At 40.2% G+C, this 26061-nt stretch overlaps 1 protein-coding gene across 3 annotated transcripts in view; it reads left to right on the top strand.

The window, feature by feature from the left end:
• VPS13A (vacuolar protein sorting 13 homolog A) overlaps nt 1-26061 on the top strand; it is a 181439-nt gene that overhangs the window by 38030 nt on the left and 117348 nt on the right. For 2 of the 3 annotated variants that reach the window (XM_077344731.1, XM_077344732.1), the window contains 8 exons: nt 460-517; nt 3800-3927; nt 5708-5814; nt 6239-6410; nt 9254-9316; nt 10252-10381; nt 12206-12300; nt 13961-14103. In XM_077344731.1, the coding sequence (XP_077200846.1) occupies nt 460-517; nt 3800-3927; nt 5708-5814; nt 6239-6410; nt 9254-9316; nt 10252-10381; nt 12206-12300; nt 13961-14103 (896 nt within the window). Of the gene's footprint in view, nt 1-459; nt 518-3799; nt 3928-5707; nt 5815-6238; nt 6411-9253; nt 9317-10251; nt 10382-12205; nt 12301-13960; nt 14104-26061 lie in introns of those variants that run through there. The other variant, XM_077344733.1, reaches the window with a different exon arrangement.

The raw sequence follows: 26061 nt of genomic DNA, 5'->3' as shown, positions 1-26061 counted from the left end.
TCTCGACAGGTAATTCTTAGCCAACATTCCTTATTCCAAGATGTATTCAATGTGGAAAATATACCTGTGAACTCATTCCTTATACTCTGACATTTCTATCTCATTGCAATTATCATATACTTATCATATACTTAAGACTACTTTTTCTGTAACTCATTTTGTATTAATATAACATTAATGTCACTGAAGCAGTAGGTGCAAACTTAAATGGACTCCGGGGAATGGTAGAGGACAGGAAGGCCTGGAGGATCATTGTCCATGGGGTCGCGATGGGTCGGACACGACTTCGCACATAACAACAACAACAACAAATAACATTAATGGTGAATGTTGACTAGTTTAAGAATATTGCTTCATTTTACCATCTGTTTCTTTCTGTAATGTATATGTTCTGTAAGTTAATATATAGTTTTAAGGCTTCATTTTTTAAAAAACACCAAATCATTTTTCCCCTGAAAGGATCACTTAAAGCATGGAGTTGCAGGCACTAATGTGATTCCAGAAGGCTATGATTTTGGTAAGCTATAGATTACATTTTCTCAAATGTTGACTCTTGATACGTGTCATAAATTGCTTTGTCCTTGCCATCACTGAGGCCCAGATCTGGCAGAGAGCAGGTGATGTGGTAAACCGATATCTGGATTGTATCGCTTCATACTCACACAGGAACTCAGATGCTTAAGTATTCCCCTCATGAAGAAAGACCCCTACAGACAGAAAGCTAGCTAGTCAAAGAAAAGGCTAAAGTAGAACCTTTCTCCTTGGCAGTTACCATGGTGTAGGACTAGGATCTGGGAGGCACAAGTTTGAATCCCCACTCTGCTGTGGAAGCTTACAGGGTGACCTTGGGCCAATATGTGCTTCCAGCCTAATGTTCCTCAGGGGTTTCTTGTGAGGATAAAATGTAGGGGAGGATACAATGTACATTAGGTAGCTTTTAGTAACTGATGTAAATTCTGCCATAAACTTATTTTTCTCTGTCTGGAACTGTGTGGTTTCTTATGTACATTTTGTGCCTTCAATTTCTACTTGTGGTTTTCTGAAAATTGTCTAGGGTACAGTATCTCAAGGCATTGAGCTATAGGGCTTTTATTGGGTAATGGAAAGGAAAGGTACATCATAACAAAAGTAAAAAAGCAAGCTCCTGTAAAATTTAAGCTCATTAAATTCTTACCATATGTGCTCTAAATAGTGTGATGAAATAAACATGTGCATTTAAAAACAGTTCAACTACACATCATGATTGGTCTCCGTAACTGGAACCCGATGCATAACTTGACCCTAAATAATCCTGGTCACCAAGCAGGAGACAGTTCCCATTTGCCAGAGTCTGACAGCTTTGGTTCTCAGGTAACAGTCCAAATGTCCTAGGGTCCAGTAACAAGGTCAAAGGCAAAATCAGAAGGCAGCCCAAGTTTGGGGTCAGATTACGTATTCCAAAAGCAGAGTCAAAAGCATTCCAAGGATCAGGTTACAAGAACAGATACAAAGAAGCTCAGGCAACTGATGGGATAGACAACAAAGCTGCAGATACTAGCTGCAACCTCTCTGCAGCCTTATATAGGAATTCCTACAGGTGTTGCTGGTTCGCATGTCAGATTCTTCCCTAGAAGCTGACTCTGCTCCTATGCTCTTGAGAAGTACTGATGCCCAGATCCTATGATGATTTATCAGTCTCTTTGAGCATTTTCTTAACAAAGAGGAGCACCATAGTCCTTTGTCCTACCTGCTCTTGCGATGTTTCAGGAGTACATAGTGGAGCAGGTTTATGCTGGGGCCTCTAGGTCTGAGGGCCCTGCTGGCTCAGGGTCCCTTTGGGAAGACCTTGAGACCTGGTCTCATGAGAAGAATCTGCCAAGGCAGAGCTTGGGGATACTTTGTCCTCTTCCTCTGATGAGGGCTCATCCTCCCTTGTTAAGGCAAGATGGTCCATGACGCTCATACTGTTTCTCCAATAGAAAGCAGTCCTCCAACTGATTTATCTCAATACAGGGCCTGAACTAGTGAAGAAAAGAGATGAAGAAAATTAACTAGGGGAGAGGGGCAAACAAAGGTTTTCCTTTCCTCCATCAGTGTTACATATCCAGTCAATTTCATGAGGTTACCCACATCTGTGTTTTAGGGTCAAATTACAACATTGGGAGTTCCAGTTACAGAATTCCATTACTTGTAGACTGATGCTTAACTTGACTAGCAAGTGAGTAAGCAACAAGCATACATTTTAAAACACATTTTTTAAAAATGTGGATAACTTTGTTTTTGATTTAATGCTGAGTTTCTGATATTGCACAGATGATTACAGTTTAAACAGTGTGAGAATTTAACAGAATGACAGATCCTTTAATACAGGAGAATATTCTTAGTTGGCATATCCTTAAAAGAAGAGACCTTCCCTCTCCCTGCTATTCCTTTCTAGAAAATAGAAATAAGGTTTTCCTTGGTAGGATCAAAAGAAAAATAGAGATATATAATAGAACATGAGATATATAATAGAACATTCTGGTACAAGTTGGTTAGTATGTATTTATTAATTTATATTTATACATCTGTTTGCTGAATTTCCATGTAACAGTATGTGGTCTAGATGAGGATCTCATTTTATCATTACAACAACTTTCAATGTAGTTGGTTTGAAGTGATATGCCCAAGGTGATTAGGAGGAATGAGATTGAATACATGCCTTCCTAGTGTATATCAACACTCGTACTGTACAACTCTGCTTCTGTTTAGTAACAGCTAGCAGACTCCAGCGAGGATGATTGTGGCTTGGATATTTTGCCCTTTTATAAGAGAGCATCAGATGCAACCCCCCCAGTTTCAGTCCTGAAGGGGACCATAAATAAAAACAAAGGAGACAAAGGGCAACCAGGAACAGACAATAGAAAAAGCCCAATGTACAAAAATAACCATAAATCTTAATTGACCAAACAACATCAATTACTGTTAAACACCATATAACTTTATTAAATAGTTCTTCACTTATAGGGGGGAAAATTCCGCTACAACTATACACAAGAATCTAAAAATAAATGACAGAAAACAATATATACAACTATTCACTTATACAAGTAATTACATAACACATCTGTCGCAGACATTATTTTTAACTCACATGTCACATATTGAGTCCCATAAAAATGAATGCAATCTTCTAACTTCCAGGTCTCCACTGTGTCTGTTAAATCTTCAAATACAGTCCAGGAACTTCCTGGTCAGGCTGTGCGGGAGATGCTAGGAAAAACTCCCAACAGATACTGGAGCCTCCTGTTTCACACACACTTTATCCAGGGGACAAACATCATCAAATTCTGTAAACTGTTCACTGTATAGAGAGTGAAAGAATCTCTTTTTTGGAGCAGCAGTCGGTTGTAAATAGCTGAGATATTTGTGACTCAGAGAGAGTGTTCCTACCAATTAGTGAGTATAAAGGCATTTCCATGAAGTAAATGGAGCATAGCCTTTTTTCAATCAGGATTGTTTGGAGATGAGTTTACAGAATTCGGTGATAGCAGAATCATGTTTACCTTCAAAGTGCTGTTAAAGTAGTCCACGCTCACAGCACAACTCTGTCTACGACTGGATAGACAATAATTGAGACTAAGTCTGCAGTCTGCTAAGTGGTGGGAAATACTTCCTTCTACAAGGGATGTGGAAATCACAAACTTTGTCCATGGAATTGAAGCTACAGTGGGAAGGTGGGGTGCTGCAGACTGAGCTAATATTTTTCTATTGTTATTTTTTCACAAAATATTGAAAAAAATTCACTTGTTTTTGAATAGTCTAAAATTCTCTTTTCTAGTGCTCCGTCCAATTTCAGCTAAAGCCAAGCTCCGTATGAATCCACGATCCGATGTTGACTTTTCTGCACCTAAATTAGACCTAGATGTAAATCTTCAGGATATTGTCATAGAACTTAATAAACCACAGGTAACTGTCTATAAATATAAATGTTACAGATATTCAGAAACTGAATCAGTAGTACACCCATCAATAGTTTTCTGGATGAGATTTGTCTCCAGACTTACAAGTACTTGCCTTTCAACCTAAAATTTATTGATTTACTTAGATTTAAAAAATCTATATTCCATCTCTCCAGAGACTTGCTTTCTTACCCATTATTGTTAGAAACTGCCAAGGGGAATTACTGGAATTTTCTTCACTTGGAGACTGTTTCGTTGTTCTTCAAACTTCAGTTTTTTTCTTTTTTAATGGGGAGTGAGTCTAAATGAAATTAGGATATCTCCTATTCTTGATGGAGTTGCACTTCCCGTAAAGGTGTAGGTGTGTAGCTTGGAGGTGCTGCAGGACTCAGGCCTCCTGTTGGATGAATAAGTGGCAGCAGTGGTCAGGGATGCCTTTTACTGACGTTAGTTGGTGATCCAGCTTTGGCTCTTCCTGGGCAGGAAAGTTGTTGCCACTGTGATGTCCAGAATCTACAGTTGGTATAGAATGCTGCAGCCAGAGTGTTGAAAGGAGATAATTGTAGGGACAAAAGCATTCCAGTCTTGTTCCATCTTTGTTGGTTCCCAATTTGATTGTCAGTGGAGTTCAAAGTGCTGGTATTGACCTTTAAATCCTATATGTAAATCCTATATATATTGGAACCAGCATACCTTGAGGATTTCTTTCTCCCATATGAATCTACCTGTCTACTCACATTATCTTCAGAGGCAATACTTCATGTGCCCCCATCATCAGAAGAAGCTACATGAGTGGCAATTTGAGAAACTACATTGTTGATCATGGTGTTAATACTTTGGAACTCCCTCCCCAGGGAGATTAGTCTGGCTTCCTCTGTAGTTGCCTTCTGTCAACAGGTGAAGCCTTTTTTGTTTGAATTGATGTATCCTGATAACTGTTATTATGTGTGTTTGTGTGTACATTTGAACTATTTATTTTATATACACTTTATTTTAATGCAGTTGTGATGTTGAAATGTTTTGATGGTCATGACCTTGGGGATCCTGTTTGAGTGAAAAACAGCATAGATTAGCCAAGAATTTATTTTATTTAAAACATTTTCACCCACAACATTATCACATACTGACCATGACTGAATGTCATCCTTGGATCTATAAGGAGCTGTTGTCTCAAAAGACATGACAAATACGATATGTTTGGGTCTCCTATTACAGGTATCACTTAGCATATCTTTTAAAGGATCTAGCACTCTTCTTCTAGATTTCTTGATGACCTCTGGAAAGTATTTTACCGGTTATGGGTATTTCACTTGCTTGGAAGGCATTCCTTAAATGAAACAAATGCAAGAAGCTGTTCTCTACTTTTTGCAATGCATGTGGCCAGTTTACTCAGGCAACAGGTTAACTTTATCACTTGGGATGAACCCTGATTGTTAACTTTCTTTTCTAGACCGTGGACCTTCACTGAGTAAGAAAGAAACTAGATTGCCAGTTTTTGCTTATACTGAGAAATGAATGTAGCTAGTCCTGTCTAGTTGTGAGTTTGAGATTAGTGATTTAGGACTTGAATCTAGCTTTCCTGGGAATATCCTGGCATTTGCCTTTTTACTTTGAAGAAAGTGTTATTTACTACCAGAAGTATTGGATATTAATTACTGGCATAATAAAACAAAAGCTCTGCAAGAGTTAATCTGTTTGGAGTAGTATTAACATGATTTTTAAATCTCTTGCACTAATTTATTTGGACATGATTGATACGAGTTCTTCTGTTGTATTTTCTTTGGTAGTATTTCAGTATTATGGAACTGCTTGAGTCACTTGATATGATGACTAGAAATTTGCCGTATAGGAAGTATAGACCTAATGTTCCTGTACACAACAATGCCAAGCAATGGTAATGTATTGAATTGTTTTTAAGAATCTTACATCTTAAAATTATGTGTGGGAATGATTTTTGTCTAAATTCTTGGGAAACAATCTGGTGTGCAATTCTAGGAGCACTTTTTGTGAGGAAAGCACTTTTGGAGGATTAATTCTGTTATCAGATATTTTCCAGCACATTGAGTATGAATTAGAACTTGGTACTTCCATGTTGATTTAAGAATCTTATATATATTTTTCAAGTCAGTAATCAATGCGTTTCCAAAGCATTTATTTTCTGGAGAGAAAGCCCTGCAGATGGTACTTACATGGTATTCTGTTGTAACAGAAATTTACAGGGGTAATCGGTAATATTGGGGAGTGGTGGGTAAGCAATGGTCCTGGAATTGCTTTTTTATATTAAAATAGCCAAAATATTTTAATTCTTTTCCTGTTAGGTGGAAGTATGCTATATATGGCATTCTTGAAGTAAATATCCAACCCAAGCTGTATATGTGGTCATGGGATCATATTCATCACCACAGGAACAGCATGAAGAACTATAAAGATCTGTATAAAATAAAAATAACAACAAAGAAACCTGATGAGGAGCTTTTGAAGAAACTGGAGGTTCGTTTTAAGCTAATTTGAACTTTTACCATGGATACTTAAAATAATGGGTACTTCATAAAAGTTTTCCAAAATTAATATTACATATTTATTTAAGCAGTAGAAAATACTTGTTTTCACAATTTTACTGGAATTTGAGATAAATAGTTAAAGTGAACACATGCTCACTGAAAGCTGAAGCTATGTGAGCAGCAAGGCATTTCTCCACAGGCTAGGTATGTGTTGTTAATTTCTCCCCCTTCCCCAGAATAAACGGGTGACTTTGTTTGGCTTTTCAGGGGCTGGAGGAAGTAAAAATCTGTTAGCTATATACTGGGGATGGATAAACCAAATATATTTTGTTCTGTGTGCTCTTTCTAATTAGCAGAGAAATAAGGGATGAACAAACAAAGCACAGTGGGCATGCCTTTCCACACAGTTTTCTACTCTAAACTATAAGAATTTGGGTCTGCATGTTTATCACTTTGGGAATCACTTTCAGAGTGTCTTTTGAAAATAACAGCTTAATTTGAAAAAGCTCTTCATTTTATGCTCTTTGGGAAGATAAATAATGGTGCTCCTTGCATTCTTTTTCACTTCTACACCTACATATTTTTCCCTCTCCGTCTCATGCAGCTCAATCTCTTAATTAGATTTATTCATTCTTACAGAACCCTACCTATAATGTGACCTGCTCTCTACTCTTCACAGAAGTAATCCTCACTAAACTAGCTCTCAGCGACTTAGGTGTCTGGCTTTGCTCTCAGCTGATCTTTATCAAATGGAATAATCACGTTTCTACTGAGGAGGAGAGAGCTCTAATTTATTCTCCCCTATCTGGGTTCTTTCACAGTGTTGCTGGATGATATCAACTCTCACAGCTTTCAGTAACATCATTGCCACCTAAACTTTTTATTCCCTTCACCCATTTGATCTCACACCTCCAAATGGTTTTCTAATATTTGTAGTCAGATGCCTGATTGCTATCACATCACAAACTGAATATTTCCTTGACTAACCTTCAGATTGTCTGAAATACCATTCTGCAAAACAGATTTCTGTCTGGCCATTAAAAGGGCAGAGTGTATCACAAAATGGCTTGGAGACTCACTGTGTAAATGCTTCCTTTCTTGCAACCTCCTAGATATTTTCTATCTCAACAGAATATGGTAGGCAACTCTTTCTTTCTGCAGACACCAAACACTAGCACCCCCCCATAGTTAGTGATAGAGATTAATCAGATCATATCATGTTCATTTTAGAAGACCAAGCCCTCCCCCTCCAGTCAGTGGCTATCAAATTTTACTTCAGGAAACAGTCTCATGCATATATTTTTGCTTCCATTTCTTGCTATTGTGATTGAGACTAATCCTAGAGAATCTGGGGACATACTGTATACTGTATTATTGTATATTGGGATCCAATTATGAGAATCACTGAATAACATTAAGGTCCTCTTTGGGGTGCCCTAAGTAGGACTACAATCTCCCACCTGCCCTTTACTGCTCCAGATAAAAGTCTTTCTCACAGCAAATGAAACAGTGGTGGTGGTGGTGGTGAAGGCATTGGGATGAAAATCTGCATCTGTGATCTAGGCTATGAGATGGCAAAATCTATGGAATAGCCACAGAACCAGTTGTTTTTGTGGCAGTCCCACCCTCAACTGGATTTCTTCCTGCAGCCATACAAAAAGGAGGCCCAATCAGATTCCAAGCTGAACAGCACACATATTTGAGATTCCTGTTTCTATCATAAAGGCCTTGCTGGCAAGCTTTTACTTTTCCAGAATCTAGAGCCATTTTAATCCTTAATAAATGAAAGCGAGGAGTTAAGAAACTGCTGCAAAATGTCACTAGCAGCAATATACATGCCAGTTCCAGTTCCAGTGTGCTTTCTGTCAAATCCATGAAAATTACAAAAAGGACAGCTCTGGCACAGACTGTGAAGTGCCAAACTGAATCTCTATATATCTACCTTATCATGGAGAAGGACTATCTTTGCTAAACTGTTTAAAAAGCTCTTCAGGGGTCTATCACATTGCTTCTTTCTGCAATACTAAAGTCCAGTTTTTATCCATACCAGTACAAATTTAGAACACATCTTTCACTGCATACCAGTAAAAATTTAGAACATATCTTTCACTGCATGCTTATTTTGACATAGGAGAACCTGTCTTTAACAATCCCATCCATTTGTCTCTTGTGGTCTGCTAGATATTAAACGATCTCTCAGAATACTTTTGTGATGTCAGCTATCTTTTCCTATAAGTCCTTCCCTTTCCTGCATACTACTGTGTATTCCCAGGTCTCGTTCCAAGCTGCAGTGAAGTCTGAACAATTGTACATGTATTTGGTCTCTGTCTTACACTTTTTAAGTTGTTCCCTTCCTACAATAAAGTTTTAGATTTTAAATTCACTTTCTTTTTGTAACAAAGACAAGATAAATAATAATAATAATAAATAACAAATTACCAGCCATGGCCCCAGCCCAATGGAATGAGCTCCCCAATGAAGTCAAGGCCCTGTCAAAATTCAGACAATTCCATAGGGCTAGTAAGACTGAGCTATTTTGCCAGGCTTTCAGCTGTGGCCAATGACAGGGACTGTCTCACAACCTGTCCCTCTACCAGGCAACTTTGACAACAAATTGTCCCTGATTATTGCTGTTAACCCTCAGTTGTTGTGATTACTCATATGCTGTGCTTTTAACCATTTATATCCTTTCCTGTTCCCCACTAGTTTTATGTACACCGCCCTGAGACATCACAACAAGGGGTGGTATATAAATTGCATAAGTGAATTATAAATAAGAATGCTTTAATTGAATTCTGCAATATGTAATATGTTACTTCCTCTTACTTGTAGGGTTTGGAGAAGACCTTAGATATATTCAACATTACCCTGGCAAGACAACAGGCAGAAGTTCAGGTAAATATTTTAATCTAGAGGAGCTGTTGTTCTGAGTTTGCTTCTTCTTTTCTTTTTCTTTTTACTTTTCTTTTTTGAACTTATAAGTTTAGCTCTTTGTTGTTAAAATTTTCATTCTGCCCTAGTTTGGGCAAACAAAACCCTCACCCAAAATAACAACAGAAATCAAGCTTCAATGCAATAATTTGTGTATATTCATTTCAAATAATTCATTGTATAAAATGTATCAATATTGGCATCTCCTTTCAAGTAGTTAATTGTATATTCTATAACATTTCACAGTTTATAGTTATTTAATTTTATTCCTCTTGTTTCCAGGGTTTTTAAAAAGTTTGGCATTAATTAGTGTTGCTAAGGTAGCTGTTTCATTGCTAGCCATGCTTCTACTGTTATACAAGAGAAATTTAAATTCCTTAAACAAGAGTTTGCTATCTGCCTCCAGCAGAAGTCCCACAGAAAAGTAAGGACTTTTCTGGCCTTACTCAATTTCTCTTTGCGTCTGTTTCTGTTCCAATTTCAAATTTCAAAAAAGTGGCATATAAAAACATTGTCAAAATAGGGGTAATTCATAATTAATTGATAATAATTACATAGTCTAAATAAAACAAATAAATTAAATAAAATAAGCAGCAACCAACAATAGATTCCTCCAGGATGCCCAGCAATCAGCAGTTTTCACCAACTGTAGATGCCCCTGTTCTAGAACTGTTTCTTGCCTAGCTGATTGTCCCTTTGTATCACAGTGGCCAGGAATTTGGCCACCAGTTCCATTATTTCTGGGGACCTATCAGCTAGTAAATGTCTAATGATTCTGTACATAGGGCCAGAAAGGTCCACCGTGATAGGAAGTTTCTGTTCCACTTATGCATATCTGCTGTATTAAGACATTTAATGTTAGATATTGAATAATATAATTTTGTTATTTCTCTTAACAGGCAGCTAAGGCTGGATTAAGAATATTCAGGCCAGGAGCTAAGCAAGATGATGAAGAGTCTAAAGGCTGGTTTAGTTGGATGTGGGGATGGGGCAGAGGCAGTGGCCAAGAAAAAGTACAAGAACCAAAAGGTACAAATATGTCTTTTGGCAGGGTGTTACTTCAGGTTATCTAGGGAAACTTGTATAACAAACAGACATTTTAATTCATTTTCTCTTATTCATGACTGGCCAGATTTAAGGCATTTTTCTGTTCCGTACGTAACACAGAGAAACATATAGAAAATAGACTATTTAAATAGGTACAGAAAATCAGTAATAATTTTTGTTCATTCCGTTGGTCCACCTACACCACCAGTCAAACTGTTGGTCCACCTACACTACTATTATCTAATCTAAGTAATTGTAAAGCCTCAGATCTGCCACCATGAGTGCTTCAGGTAGGCATGTCAGGTATTCATTCTAGAAGCAAGTACTTTAATAATGAGTAGTAACTTTTCCTGAAAAAGTAAGTTCCCTGAAAAAGCTGTTTTTTCTCTTTTTTATGACCAAAGCAATTACATAACACAACACATACTTCTGATCACCAAAAACTTAGTCTACACCATATACTGCACCACATTTAATACCACCTGAGGGTTGGAATGGACTTCTAATTCAGCGTTCATGATAATATAGGATTATTTAGATATTAAGCCTCAATAATTCCTTTAGAATAACCCACATTATTCTGATCACAGTATTATGAAAACAGTTACAGAAAGCATACATATATGCATCAGTTGGTTGTATAGCATTGTAAGCAAAACAGGCATGTACGTCTGAATAAATTTACAATCTAAAATGTTTTTGTAATAATTTACCATTGTTAATGACTGAACAACTAGAGAAGTATTTTAAAATAAATTAGCTCAAGGAGGTACTCATTGATCATATTGATCAGATATTTTAGGTTTAAGAGAAGAGCTAAAATTCTTATAAATATATGGATTCACAAAAAATGTGGAATTTGAGAGGGACCGCTTTTGCCTGAACTTCTGTACCATAGGAGCAGTAAGACAATGCAACATATAATGCTTATTTACAAAATAGACTTTTAAAGGAAATATTTCATATTGATATGGCAACTCATTTCAGTGTTATAGATGTAAAATTGTGACTATTGGATACTACTCATAGAATCATAGAATAATAGAGTTGGAAGGGACCTCATGGGTCAGCTAGTCCAACCCCCTGCACTATGCAGGACACTCACATCCCAGTCGCTCACCTACTGTAACCTGCCACCCCTTTGCCTTCACAGAATCCCCTCTCCGATAGATGGCTATCTACTCGTTATAATTGTTTGCTAGCTGATATCCTGTGCATATGAGACCTCAGGCCTGCAGCATTTTTCTTCAGTATATGCAAGGAATCATACTTGTGCTAAATGTATATGTGATAGCCTTATATCTAGGATACTACTTTAACATCCTTTTTTTCTTGAAGTAGAACCTTATTTTGTGCATTTTTATGTCCATATACTTGATATTGACTGTTCATGTGGTAGTAAATGCTAAGTTTCTGAATTGAGTTCTGAGTCAACTTGCTCTGCGGGTAAAATTGTTTGAATCCAGATTAAGTTGGCAATGTCTTTTAATTCTGCCTTCCTGCTGTAGATCCCCTTATGATGTTCTTCAGGGTCACATATCCCCCAGAAATGTAATTTTAAAGAGATTAGTGGGTTGCAGTGGGTAAAGGGAGGCAGGAAATTTCATTTTTTGTATTGGAAAGTTTAATCTGTGGTATACAAATAAAATTTTATGAGCAGCAAACTATCTTCAAATTGCTTTTAGAAAGTTATTTTTATCAATAATTGGATATTTATAATTGTGTAGTTTGTGTGATGAGTGGTAACATGACAGCCACAATTTGTTTTTCATTGATTTCATTAATATTGATTGGCTAATATGTTAGGTCTTGAGCAGCTGATGACTCCACAGGAGAAGGATAAACTTTATGCAGCAATTGGTTATAGTGAAACCGCTGCTGATCCTACATTACCCAAAAAGGTGAGAGCATGATTTAGTTTATAATATTGGTTTGCAGATACTGTTCTCTATGCAGTGTACTGACACCATACAATGGGAGGTAGAGTGATTCTCAGTCATTCAGGCCAGTTTTTTCTCCTTTTATGACTTAAGGAATGACCTAAGGAATTACATAAACTAACACAGCAACTTACATACATATCTCTGATCACAGGCCATGCCCGACCCAACAAAACACCGCCATTGATATATCTGAATCTGGAAAGATCTTTTGATAGTGACCAGTTGCTGGGTTGAATGACAGTAATTGATGTTGCTACTGGTTGTTGATGCTGCTAATAAGTTTTAAACTATTATAATGTTTTATTATGTTATCTTATGTTATTTTATTTTAATTATTTGTAAAAATTATTGTATGATGTACACCACCCTGAGCTGGTTCCAGGATGATGGTGTAGAAATAATTAATACAGTTAGATATGGAACATGAAAATGGGTCGTCCACCCCCCCCCCGGAAAATAGTTAGCCATGTAAACAAATACTTGAAAGTATTCCAAACATTCTTTATATAGTTCTAAACAGACAGGCAGGGCCCCGAGGTTATGAAATCTGGTCACCCCCCTCCCCCCTGGATTACTGGACTGGGTGTTAGACATGTCTGAATCCATTGTACAATCTCCCCCTGGAGGTTATCTACCTGTTAGTGATGCCATGGTGAATTGATGCCAGGGAAAGTGAATAGTTATTTCTGCCATTTTGATCCTTTAGATTTTTTGAAATTTTTGTACCTATGATACTGTGGGTTTTTTTTTTATATTTCAAGATGTTTTTAGTGTTATTGATATTTTACATCAATGATGCTTTTCATTGTCTGTAAACTGCCATGAGCCATCAATGTTGGGAGTAGCAGTATATAAAACTGATTATAATTAATAAAATTCTCATCTTGTACTTCATACATTATGGTTTGAAAATGTTGCAGGTATTTAGTGTGAGCATACCTGGCCATGACCTTTTTCTCCCAGTACAAAAGATGGAAGAGAGGGAGAAAATGGGAGCTTCAGCATTTCCTTGATAATGCATGAAAATAAAGGAATTACACTTTCAAATTTTGTTGCAGTAGAACAAGCTTTCTCAACCAGGCTTTCTTGACAGCATTGGAAGGGTTGTCCAAATGGATGGGAGTTAATTAATTTTTAATATATTTTTAAAATTTGTTAAACATTTATTGGGTGGATTCAAATGAGTAGCCGTGTTGGTCTGAAGTAGCACAATAAAATCAGAGTCCAGTACAGTATATGGCCAGTGATGAACCTGGAGGGGGGTGGGAAGGCCAAGTGCCCTGGGTGGGTGTATATACAGCTAAGCTTCCCAATCATATTCTACACAACCGTGCCACTTCTGGGGTATCTTGAAGCCTGAAGAATGTTTCATGGGTTTCTCAATGGTGAAAAAGTTAAGAAAGGCTACAGTAGAATCAGAACAAGAAAATTGCACTTGATCTATAGTAATTGTAGCTAAACGACATTATCATTTAAATAACAATATGGAATATTTTACAAGTTGAATCGATAAATATTGCAGTTTACTTTGAACTTCACATTATAAGGTTGTGATTATTCAACTGTATATTTACAAAATATATTTTGAAGATTTTTGACATGTTTTCAATTTATGCAGTATGAAGCCATAAAGCTATATGTAAAGCTGTTGAGCATGAAGGTGTCAGTAAGGGAAAATTTGGACAAGCCTGAGCTGATAAAATTTGCATTGATTGATTTATGTACAACAATAACACAACGACCTGGTGCAGAAGCAATAAGGTAATACTTCATTTAATCTAATGTTTCTTTTTTTAAATTAGAATCTTTTTAATTTTGTTGTTAGTAGTAGGCTGGTTAGTACCTAGAAACTGAAGTTTGTATCCAGTTGCACTCATGGATATGTGTTTTTGCCACAACTGTTTGCAGTCAGTCTTTTATAGAGCAGTTGGAAGGATCTTGATGTCAGTATTCTGCCTTGTATCATGAGCTTTCTGAAGACAGGAGTGGAGAAGTCTTTCTTACTATATATTCAGTTAAGTCGAGGGTGGCTTGTCTTTTTCTGCAGTTAAGATTTATCTGGCAGCGATTACAACATTCCATTAAGATATTCAGGAATTAGTGGTCTTTGCACATAAGCCATCAGTTTCTGGCTTGACAAACATGTTTTCTCTAACCCTTAGAATAACTTCACAGTCATCTCTGTCTTTGGTCCTTACTGCCCTGATGGAGGCTTTGTTTGAGCCATTGGCCACCTGCCCCCTTTGTTATGGCCACACTGGCTACACAAGTTGGCTAATTGGTTGCTTTGAGTGTAGACCTCCATTTTTGAAATTTTATAATGAAAGGATGGTCCTTCATCCCAGTCTAAAGTTTCTCCCTAAGGTGGTTCTATGCCTCATGTTTTTCTTGCTTTTGAGAAGAACACACCACCAACAGTAATCTAGTATTAGTAAGTGGCCTGGATATGTGTGACTACTTTGCCATGGAAATCGCATCTGCAACCTCTCGCCCGGCCCAATTTTTTAGGGTAGTTTGGACCCTTACCACCCTTGAGGAAGGGCGTCAAAATATTAGAGAATTGGAAGTAGGCTGTGAGGCTTTGGTGAGCTATTTTGCAGATAAGATCTTGTCGCTCCACCGTGACATCACTGCTACAATCGATGCAGATTGTGAACTGGAAGCTCTGTTGCCATCGTAGGGGCTTAGGTTTAATGGCTTCAGGCAGCTCTCTTTACCTGAAGCAGACAAAGTGCTATGGTCAGTGAGGGCAACCACTTATTCCCCTGATTCCTGCCCGTCTTGGCTGCTCAAATTGGGTGGCGAGCCAAACCTCTGAGGGACATAGTCAATCTCTCCCTATCATCAGAGTTCCCTTAGAGACTCAAGCTTGCCATGGTTCACCCTCTTCTGAAAAAACCATTGCTGGACCAGCAAAGCCCCGCCAGCTTGAAAAAATCATTACTGAACCAGCAAAGCCTCGTCAGTCTGGCTTCCTGGCCATGGGGTGGAGACCATGCTGGTCACCCTAATGGGTGATTTCTGACACAACTGGATCGAGGGGGATCAGCCATTCTTGTATTATTAGATTAGATCTAACGTCCGCATTTGATGTGGTCGATCATGAGATTTTGGTCCACCGTCCGCTGACATGGGGATTGGAGGGACAGCTCTTAAGTGGATAACCTTTCTGAAGAACAGGTCACAGAGGGTTGCAGTAGGGGAGAATGTATATGACTCCTTTGCACTGCATTGCAGGTGCCACAGGGAGCAGTGCTCTCCCTGACACTCTTTAACAACTTTATGTGCCCTCTTGCTCATTGGTTTGGAGTTGCGGGTTGGGTTGTCATCAATATCCTCTCCCACACTCAACGAACATTCCACACCACAGGTTCTTGATACCCATATCTCCACACCCATGCCCCGGGAGGCACGCCTGGCCTCGACAAGGGCCAGGGCCTTTTCGGTCCTGGCCCCTACCTGGTGGAATGAGCTCCCTGAAGAGCTGCGGGCCCTGTCGGAGCTCTCTGAGTTCCGCAGAGCCTGCAAAACGGAGCTCTTCCGCCAGGCGTTTGTCTAAGGCCGGGTGATGGCCCGGGGCTAAGATCGGACCCCTCTCCCCGGAGGGGGGAGGCCAGTACTAAACTGACCTGGTTCCCCAGAGTGTTCCATCCTATGCCCAATTATCCTCCGTTCCCTTCTGCTCATCCAGTGGGCCTGTACGGGAATAGTTTTAATCGCCATCATTGTGACTTAGTCATTGTTTTAATGGGGTTTTAATGGGGAATTTTAATGGTTAATATATTGTATTGTATTAAAATGTTGTGAACCGCCGCGAGCCGGTTTCCGAGACCGGCGGTCATACAAATCAAATAAATAATAATAATAATAATAATAATAATAATAATATGCAGATGACACCCAGTTCTATCTCCTGATGGACGACAGGCCAGATGTCCTCCTTGAGTCATTTGCCATTTGTTTGGAAGCAGTGACTGGATGGATCTGGAAGAGTCGCCAAAAACTCAACCCCTCCAAAACATAGGTCCTATGGCTGGGCCATTGGGGGTAGGAGCAGGAAGCGCACCTTCCCTGCCTGGACAGGGTACAACTAACATCTGTGCCCCCTAGCCAGGAATCTGGGAGTGGTCTTTGATGCTTCACTATCCATGGAGGTTCAGATCATTAGGGTAGCCCAGTTGGCGTTTTCCCACCTACATCAGACTTGGCTACTAGCACCCTACCTGTCCTCCGAACACCTTGCCATAGTGATCCATGCAACAGTCACTTCCAGATTAGACTTCTGCAACTCACTCTACGCAGGCCTACTCTTGTCCCTGACCTGTAAATTGCAGCTGGTACAAAATGCGACTGCATAAGTCCTCACTGAATCATCTTAGAGGACTCACATCCAGCCTCTGCTGAGGCAGCTTCATTGGTTGCCAGTCTGCTTCTGGATCAAGTTCAAGGTCTTGGTTTTAACCTTTAGGGCTATATGCGGCTTAGGCCCTACTTTCTTGTGGGACCACCTGCCTCCTTATGCCCCCCACAGGTACAAATCTGCTGATGATCCCAGGGCCTCGGGAAGCTTGCCTAGCCTTGACCTGGGCCAGAGTCTTTTCAGTCCTGGCCCCTATCTTGTGGAATGAGCTCCCTGAAGAGCTGTAGGCCTTACGGAACACTCGAGGTTCTGCAGGGCCTACAAAATTGAGCTCTTCCGCTAGGCATTTGGTTGAGGTTGGGCAAAAAAAAAACAGTCCCAGGGTATCTGTTGGGTTCCTTCCCCCTGGTCTCCTGCTTCCTGGGCTTGGTATTAGACCAGGCCCAGTTGATAACAACTCACCCCAAGTTTAAATCTAGAGCACTAATAACTAGCTATGATAGAATCCGTAGATGCAAGTCGCAGGTGAAAGGTTTTATATAGTGAATAGCTATCTTAACGGTTATGTAAAATCTTTGGGGGTTTTTAATTTTTGTTTTATGGGGTATTTTATGAGATATGAATTGTTAGCCGCTGTGAGCCAGTTTACTGGGAGTAGCGGGATATATATGTAAATAATAAATTAAAAATCTGATTGTTTCAGTTTCTTGTAAATGAGACACTTAAACTTCAGCTGACAGAGTATTTCTACCCTGTGAATTGGGCAACTCAACCTGGGCATATAGCACCTGTTCTGCACCAGTTTCACTTACTGCCAATTTTTTAAAACTTTAGAAACCCCCACATGCAACCAGCTGGGTGACCTTGGGCTCACCAAAGCACTAATAAAGCTGTTCTGACCAAGCAATAGTATCAGGGCTCTCTCAGCCTCACCCACCTCACAGGGTGTCTCATGTGGGGAGAGGAAAGGCAAGGTAAGTGTAAGCCACTTTGAGACTCCTTCGGGTAGAGAAAAGTGGCATATAAGAATCAACACCTCTTCTTGATTCAAGGTACTGTTGTTAATTTTTAAAGCCTTTCTTGACCTGGAGCACACTTGGACTATTTCTCCCATTAAATGTTGCTGTGCAGGCTCAATTGCCCCGTCAGATAGGATTAATAACAGTGAAAGTTTGGGTATTTTCTGTTGTGGTGCTTGCTCTCTGGAATGCTCCCCTGAGAGCAATTGTGGAAAGCCTCTTTCATTTTGTCTTTTCATCAGGAATGTAGGATTCCTGATTCATTTGGTTTTTGGATGATACGACTATTAAAATATTGGTTGGTTTTAACATGTATTTCTATGGTTCTTTAATCATGTTAATGCTTAAATGCTGGTGTATTGTTTTTACTGTTTTATTTTGTGACTAGGGGCAAAGCCCGTTGTATCCAAGAATACAACGGGCACTAGAGCTTGGCAGTGGGAAGAGGAAGGGGAGGAGTTGTCCAGTCTGTAAGGGCATGGGGTTGAATGTGTGTGTTGTGTGGGAGGTTGTGTTGGCATGGTGGCAAATGAGGGCATGGGTGTGGAGATATGGGTATCAAGAACCTGTGGTGTGGAATGTTCGTTGAGTGTGGGAGAGGACTGACCTTTGGGAATTTTGGCATAGTGGTTACAGATGAGCTTTCCAGAGCCATGTCCTCAGATATGTGAAGGGAAAATCAGACTGGAGACTCTTCTTAGGGGAAGATTACATGACAACCAATTCCCCCCAGTTCTGCGTCATTTCCTTTCTTGTGTGAATGAGGCCACATTCACCGAAATGCCCTAATATACATGGGATAGTCACAGTACACAGGTGTCCACTCTGTTCCTTCTGTCTCCCATGTTTTCACTGTTGGTAAAATGTTATGTGCCCACATGCTTCTTTCATGGTTGCTCCTTAGAAGAACGGATTTTTGTACCCTGTTGCTTACTACCCAAAGGAGTCTCAAAGCGGTTTACAAACACCTTTTCCATTCGTCTCTCCACAATAGTCAACCTGTGAGGTATGTGGGGTTGTGAGAGATCTGAGAGAACTGGGAATGGGCCACAGTGACCCAGCAGGCCTCAGGTGTGTCAAAGCATTTTCCAATCGTCTTCCCTTTCTCTCCCCATAGCAGACTCCACATGAGGGAGGTGGGGTAGTGAGCCTCACAGGGAAGCTGGCAACCTTAAGAGGAAGACTCTCTGTGCACAGCAGTCTTGACCTTAGTAAGGTTTTTTATACTGTTTATTTTATTTGCCAGCACAAGGTTATTTGCCAGGCCAATAAGTAATTTCAGTTACTATGTGTCTCCAGACATTTACTTGTTATCTATTTACAGTTTCAGGCTGTAAATATTTATTTAGATCTTCCTGCACTTTCCAGACTCACAGGACTGATGCTGGTCTGCCTGTCTGCTCCCCAGAATACAAACAGTTGCTGGTATGGGCTGGCCATAACCCATAGGCCAGGAGGGACACTCCTGCACCACTCCCTACCAACTGCAGGCAAAAATGGCTCATTTGAAGGCTGGACTCTGAGGCATTGTATGATTTTGAAGTCCCACCTCCAAACCTCCAGGAATATTTCCAACCCAGGGGTAGCCAACCTACAGGTGTGGCCTGGAGAGCTCCTGGAATTACAGCTCACCTGCAAAGTATAAAGATCAGCTCCCCAGGCAGAAAGGGCTACTTTGGACAGGTTTGTGGTAGAGAAGAAACATTTAAGGCTTCCCACACAGGTTGTTGTTGAATTGAAAGACTTGAGGCCTACTGCACAGGGTTGTTGCGCAGATGAAACAGGAGACAAAAGAGCCAGTTTCCTCTGCAGAATAACGCTGTGCAGTGGCCTCAAATCTGCAGAGAGTTGCAAAGAAGAAAGACACATGGCTTGGCTGTGTCTAACCTCCGGGCAGAGCAGTATTTTAAGTGGGAAGGGGCTTTTCTGTGGCCTCCCTGTCAGCCAGCTGTTTGGCAGAAGGGGAAAGTCCCCCCCCTCAAAAGGAATGCCCTTAGCCTCCCCTGCATTGCTCTTGGGAAGCCTCAGTCAGGGCCTGTCAGAGGCTCCTTCGCAGCAGGCCTGAAGGGGGGGGAGGGGGAGCACTCTGCAGCCTCCTGCCAGCTCTGTCAGGGTTCTGAGGCAATTTGCAGTTGGACATGATAGTTAGGACAGCCTTGGGGCAAAAAGGGCTGGCGTAGTCTCTGTTCTCATCCCCCTTGGCAGCCCTACTGACCTCCTCTCCCTGCGGTGGTTAGGAGCAGACTGGCAACCAGACTGGGCTGGGTGAATGGAATTTTGGTCTGTCCTGGTGAGGGGCCAATAGGAAGGCGCTTTGCGCACCTCCCCATTGGCTGCTTGGCCCTGGATGGACACTCAGAGGGTCCAATCAGGAGCCGCTTTGCGGCTCCTGATTGGGCCCTCTGAGTTTTTATCCTGGACAGGGCCCGCCATAACTCCTCCCCAGGTGGCCTTACCCTTTTATTTAATACCGCAGGGGCGGTTAAAGATTATGATTTGTACATTGCTTTGAGCACAGGCAAATATGAGAAAATAATATAAATAAATAATTACAGTACAGTTCTAAACTAAGTTACAGCCTTCTAAGTCCAGTAAAGTCACTGGGTTTAAAATGGTATAATTCTGCTGAGGATTGCATTGGAATATAGGCTTATAGTAGTACTGTTGGTAGTATTGTTCAGTTTGAGAAAAAAGAAAGGCCCAGTTATACTAATAGTATAAATGACCACTCAATGACCAAAGGATTTATTTTTTATTATTATTATATTTGTTTGGTTTATAAACTGCCCCTCCCTAATTTTCCCTTTTTTCTCTGACTCCTCTGTGTTAGAGAGACTAAGGTAATGCTGGGATACACACACATATAAAACTTGTTCTTCACTTGGGGATGTGATATCCTTTTGTATTACAAACCTTTTACATCAAATGAGCAAGTACAACAAAAAGCTTTATTACTTACCAAAATTATTTTCCCAGAGAATGATTAAAATGTGAAATTTGCTGCCAGAGGATTCAGTGATGGCTGCAGTAGTAAACAGTTTTAAAGTTGGATAGATTAATGGAGGATACGTCTATCAGTAATTACTAGCCATGGTAACTAAGGACAGCTTCCACATTCAAAGGTATTAAACCTCTGAATCTTAGTATCCAGGAAGCAACATCATGATAAGGCCTTGGCCTCCAGAGAAATTGGTTGGCCACTGTGTGCGACTGGATGCTGGACTAGATGGACTATTGGTCTGATCCTTCAGGGCTCTTCTTTTGTTCTTATGGAAAGAGACCAATGTTTTCAAAGTCTGATAAATACTTATCTGCAGTATTTTTATAGCAAATGATCTGTTTAATTGTTTCGGACTTAGAAAATTCCACTGAAGGACTTCTGATTTACTGAACCCTTCCATACCAAAAATTTCCCCAGTGGCAGGAGTATTAGTATGATAATTGGAGACCAAAAAATCTCAAGTAATCAAAGCTAGCAATTTGCCTACCATGGATGCCCTGAACAGAGCAAGGGACTGGTCAGCATATGTTCTTTAGCGATCCCCAACCTGTGGGCCGCGGACCACATGTGGTCCTTCGACTAATTGGAGGTGGGCCCTGAAGGATGCCTTTTCCCCCTGCCCCGGCCCTTTACTTCATCCCCCCCGGCCCTTTACAGCACACTTCGGGTGTCATTGTCTCCCATCACTCCCAGGATGGGACTATCTCGTTGCAGAGAAACAAGCTCAGGGTTCCCAGTGATTTGTCATTGTCATGAGTTAAAATTTCCATGAAAATAAAATGTTCCTTATGTTCATTGTTGTGGCATGTCTGTATCTTATTTTGAAGGGATATTTAAACATTACCATAGCGATCAGAGAGCATTACGGCAGTGATTGAGAGTAGATGAGTAAACTACTCCCCCCCGGGCCTCAGTAAAAGGCGTTGAGTGGTCCCCGGTGACTGGGCGTTAAGTGGTCCCCGGTGATAAAAGGACCACTGCTTTAGGACTACAGTTAGAAGAAATCCCTCTTTGGAAGTTTGCACTGTGCCAGGTCCATTTAGAAATTCCTAGGGCTTATGGTGGATACCAGACTGATTCATGGGGGATGGGGTGGGGCACATCTGGGTGAGATGATTGAACTACGTGAGTGGCAAAGCTGATTAATGTCTGTTGACAAATGCAGATTCCTGGATTATCCAAGAAGGCTGACTATTGTCCTGCAATCCTCATTCATTAATCATGGCCAGAATTGAGATGAACCCTCAAGAAGCCAAATAATAAAGACATTGTTAGGGAAGTATTCCCGATTATTCCATAGAAGAGAATTTAGTCAACTCCTTCTCAGCCCTCCCACCTGCTGAACAAACTGAGATCACTGATAGACTGGATCACCTAAGACAAAAACTTCTAAGTACAAAAAATGAGTTGTCTCCAAAGGCGCCAGTAGTAAAGCCGACAAGTGAAACAATAGACTCTTATCCATCAGATTCAGCTCCCCCACTTTCACTTCCTCCCAAAATAGCTACTGGAAATACCAGAAAGCCCAAAAGTGTATCACTCAGTTGTTCACAGACCAAGATGGAGACAGAGATTATAATAAACCAGCAGACTAACCCTGACTCCATAATATCTTCAAAAAACGGCTGTGTTTTTTTAGATCATGATGGTGACCTTAATACTATCTCTAAACTGGATTGACAACTAAAAATTTTATCCTGGAATCTTGGAAGTTGGAAGAACAAGCTATACGACTCAGATTTTTTAACCTTTTTACAGGGCCATGATATCCTATGTCTCCAAGAAACCTGGTCCCAAGAATCTGATTCCCCCACCCTCCAAGGTTATCAAGCCTTTTCAGTCCCAGCAGTTAGGATCAGCCCAAAGGGCCGGGGTAGTGGAGGTTTAGCGATATTAGTAAATGTTGACTTAAACCACCCAAGAGTTCCTTAGATCAGGATAAGGAGAATCCCTGGGACTCATTGGCCACTATAATGGAATTTTTGATTTACCACTATCCAAAAGCCCAGTTTATTATTTGTGGTGATTTTAATGCTCGAATAGGGTCTGGTTTTAGAGATATAAGACTAGAGACCAATGCCCAAATTGCTCTCCATGCTACCATTCTGGACCGTTTATCAAAGGATGTAATTGTTAATAAGTTTGGTTTGAAATTTTTGGAATTTCTTTCTTTATTTGATTTACATGTTTTGCATGGTACCAATTATGACACAACCGGTGGTACCTTTGCCTATCTGTCAACCTGTCGGGCAAGTACAATTGACTATATTGCTATATCGCCTAGTTTATTGAATTTAGTATCTTATTTAGAGGTCGGTAATTGCCTTGGAGTGATCATTGTCCTCTGAGACTATTGTTGTATACTAGTGATGATATCCTACTGAAACTAGTACGAGGTTTTGCAGAAGATACCATTCCAGGTTTCAGAAGAGCTGAATGGTCTGAACAACTAAACAACAAATTACTTCAAACCTTAAAAAATTTAGAATGGGAGTCCCTGCGATTACATCTTTTACATCCTAGTAATGACGCTATTAAATGCTATGAGACTATAGTCAATCGCCTCAAACCACTGTTAATAAACAATAGACCAGTAAAAGCTATACCTTATACAAGCAATGGATGGTTTGATCAAGAATGCAAAGCATTCAAAAAAGCCTTGATTTCTTGCATGAGACAGGTCAGGCGTGGTAACACTGGTGTTTTAATGTCCAATCTTCTTCAACTCAGATCTCAATATAAACGCCTACTTAAACAAAAGAAAATGGATCATGCTAGACAGTTATGGAATCAGTTGGAACTGGCAGTCTATGAAAAGAATGATCCTCGGTTCTGGGAACTGGTCTCTAATGGTTTAAGTAGTTCACTGCGTCAATTTGAAGCACAAATCCCAGGGAAAGTTTGGTTTGAGTATTTTAGCAAGGTTTTTGGAGCTAATTCATCTACACCAAACATGTCACAGATGCAAAATACTTTCCTTGACATCTTAGACCTTCCAGTTTGGCCCCCAGTAACAGAGGTAGAAATTAGGGGGTTAATTTTCTCACTGACCTCTGGAAAAGTGCCCAGGGAAGATCTGATTCCACCAGATTTGTTTAAAGCCTTTTCAGAATGGTGGGCACCTATGCTAGCCAAAGTTTTTACACAGATAAATGAATCGGGTCTAATGCCATCTTAGATGGAAGTTGAGTATTATTGTCCCTATTTTTAAGAAAGGTGACAGAACGGATCCACAAAATTACAGACCAATAAGCCTGTTGTATATATCAGCAAAATTGTATAGCAAGTTTTTGCTACATAAACTGGAAGACTGGGTGAATGAAAATCAGGTTATACATCCCCAACAAGCAGGTTTTAGAAAAGGTCTTAGTACAGTTAATCACTGCCAAACCTTATATCAACTAGCCTTTTCTGGTATAAATGGCCCAACAAAATCATTATATGTAGCATTCGTTGACCTGGCGGCAGCTTTTGATTCCATTGATAGAAACCACTTATGGTCAAAGTTAGCAGGAACAAACATTGACAGACAGCTACTCTCTTTATTACGTGAGTTACATACAGACACACATGCCCAAATCAGGGTAGGAACATCAGGATCTTTAACTAACAGAATTCCAACAAATAAAGGAGTCAAACAGGGTTGTGTATTGGCTCCCTTCCTATTCAATCTGTATATAAACAACATAGTTAAGAGGCTTTCCGGTCCCTATATTTTTCCACCATCTCTTGGCCAACAAAAAATCTCCATTTTATTGTATGCTGATGACATGGCCCTAATTTCTTTTACTAAAATAGGACTAAGAAGGCTGTTGCAAGAATTAGGTGCATACTGCAAGGAGGAGTCACTCAACATTAATGATGGCCCATTATGTACAGCCGCCGAAATGGCGATTTCGGGTCACATGGAAAACGCGGAGGGGGAAGACGCGAAGCACACCGGTTATGCACGGGAGGGGGCATGATGACAGCAAAACCCAGAGTAACTGATTATGCACGTGGCGATCCCGGCGCCGCTTCTGGTTGCGCCCCGGTCACCCAGAAGCCGTGCTTTCTTCCGCGTTTCACTGACGTGGCTTTTTCCGCGGCATGCACCGAAGCTGTGGCCGGTTGCAGCCGGCTCCGTGCATTATCGGTGATTTTAGTTGCCGCCGTTCCACCCTGAATGTGCGTTATTCCCCCCATGCATAATGGGTCTATGAGAAGACAAAAGTAATTGTATTTAGAAAAAGACCCAAAGAATCACACTGGAGTATACACGGGCACCCTATTGTACAATGTAGCTCTTTCAAATATCTGGGAGTCACATTTAAAGAGACCCTGAATTGGAATGCACACCTAGAAACCATCAAGTCCTCTGCACTGAGGTAAGCTGGGTCTATTCTGAGATTCTACTACACAAAGGGAGGACATCTTATAGACCCAGCCTTGAAACTATTTACTAACAAGGTCGTCCCTCACCTCTTGTACGCTGCTGAAATCTGGGGTTGGAAGGAAGATATTATTACCAGCTTAGAAACTATTCAAAATCTTTTTCTCAGGCGCATCTTAGTCCTTCCAAAGGGAACATCAGCAGCTCTTATCAGAGCAGAAACTGGCCTGCCGTCAATTAGGGCTCGCATACATTTGGCCATTGTAAAAGTATGCAAGAAATGGAAGCATGGAACATCAAGTTCAAATTCACTTAGTGAACAATCTTTTAAGCTTTTGTTGGCCAATGATCCTTCTCGCTCCAGACTTTTAAATAATATTTTGTCACATTATTCCATCCCAGATGACCTGTTAAACTCTTCAGGAGATAATAACCAACTCAGAGACTGGGTATTTATCTCAGATGCCTTGATTGATAGATCATTAATCCTGCAATCTAAAAGTTCACCCTGGTACAAATTATTCAAAACAAACCATTTGAGATCTTCCTATCTAGTCTATCTTTCAACTCATAGTCTTAGAGTAGCTTTTACCTCCATGCGATTTCAAACAATGCCAACAGCTGTACTGAGTGGGCGATACCATAAAATACCAAAAGGTCAATGCTTCTGTATTTGTGGAGCTTTAGTCCTGGAGGATCTCCCACATTACATTCTCACTTGCCCATTGTATACAGATCCTAGGGCCAAATTTCTAGCTGGCCTACTAGATGGGCTAAATGATAAATCCGACCAGGAAAAACTTGTGTTTTTGTTAGCAGATACTAATTCATTTGTTTCTAACAAAATGTCATTATTTGCCCTTGCAGCAAAGAAAATAAGGGCCAGAGTGGTGCTGCAGAGAACAAGTACCTAGAGGAGCTTTAGGATAGGTGGACATACGTAGTCTGAAAATGTTTTTATGATGTT

This window comes from Paroedura picta, chromosome 7 (genome assembly GCF_049243985.1).
Source record: "Paroedura picta isolate Pp20150507F chromosome 7, Ppicta_v3.0, whole genome shotgun sequence".
Lineage (NCBI taxonomy): Eukaryota > Metazoa > Chordata > Lepidosauria > Squamata > Gekkonidae > Paroedura > Paroedura picta.
Note: the sequence above shows the minus strand (reverse complement) of the source record. Positions and strands in the feature narration are given on the sequence as shown.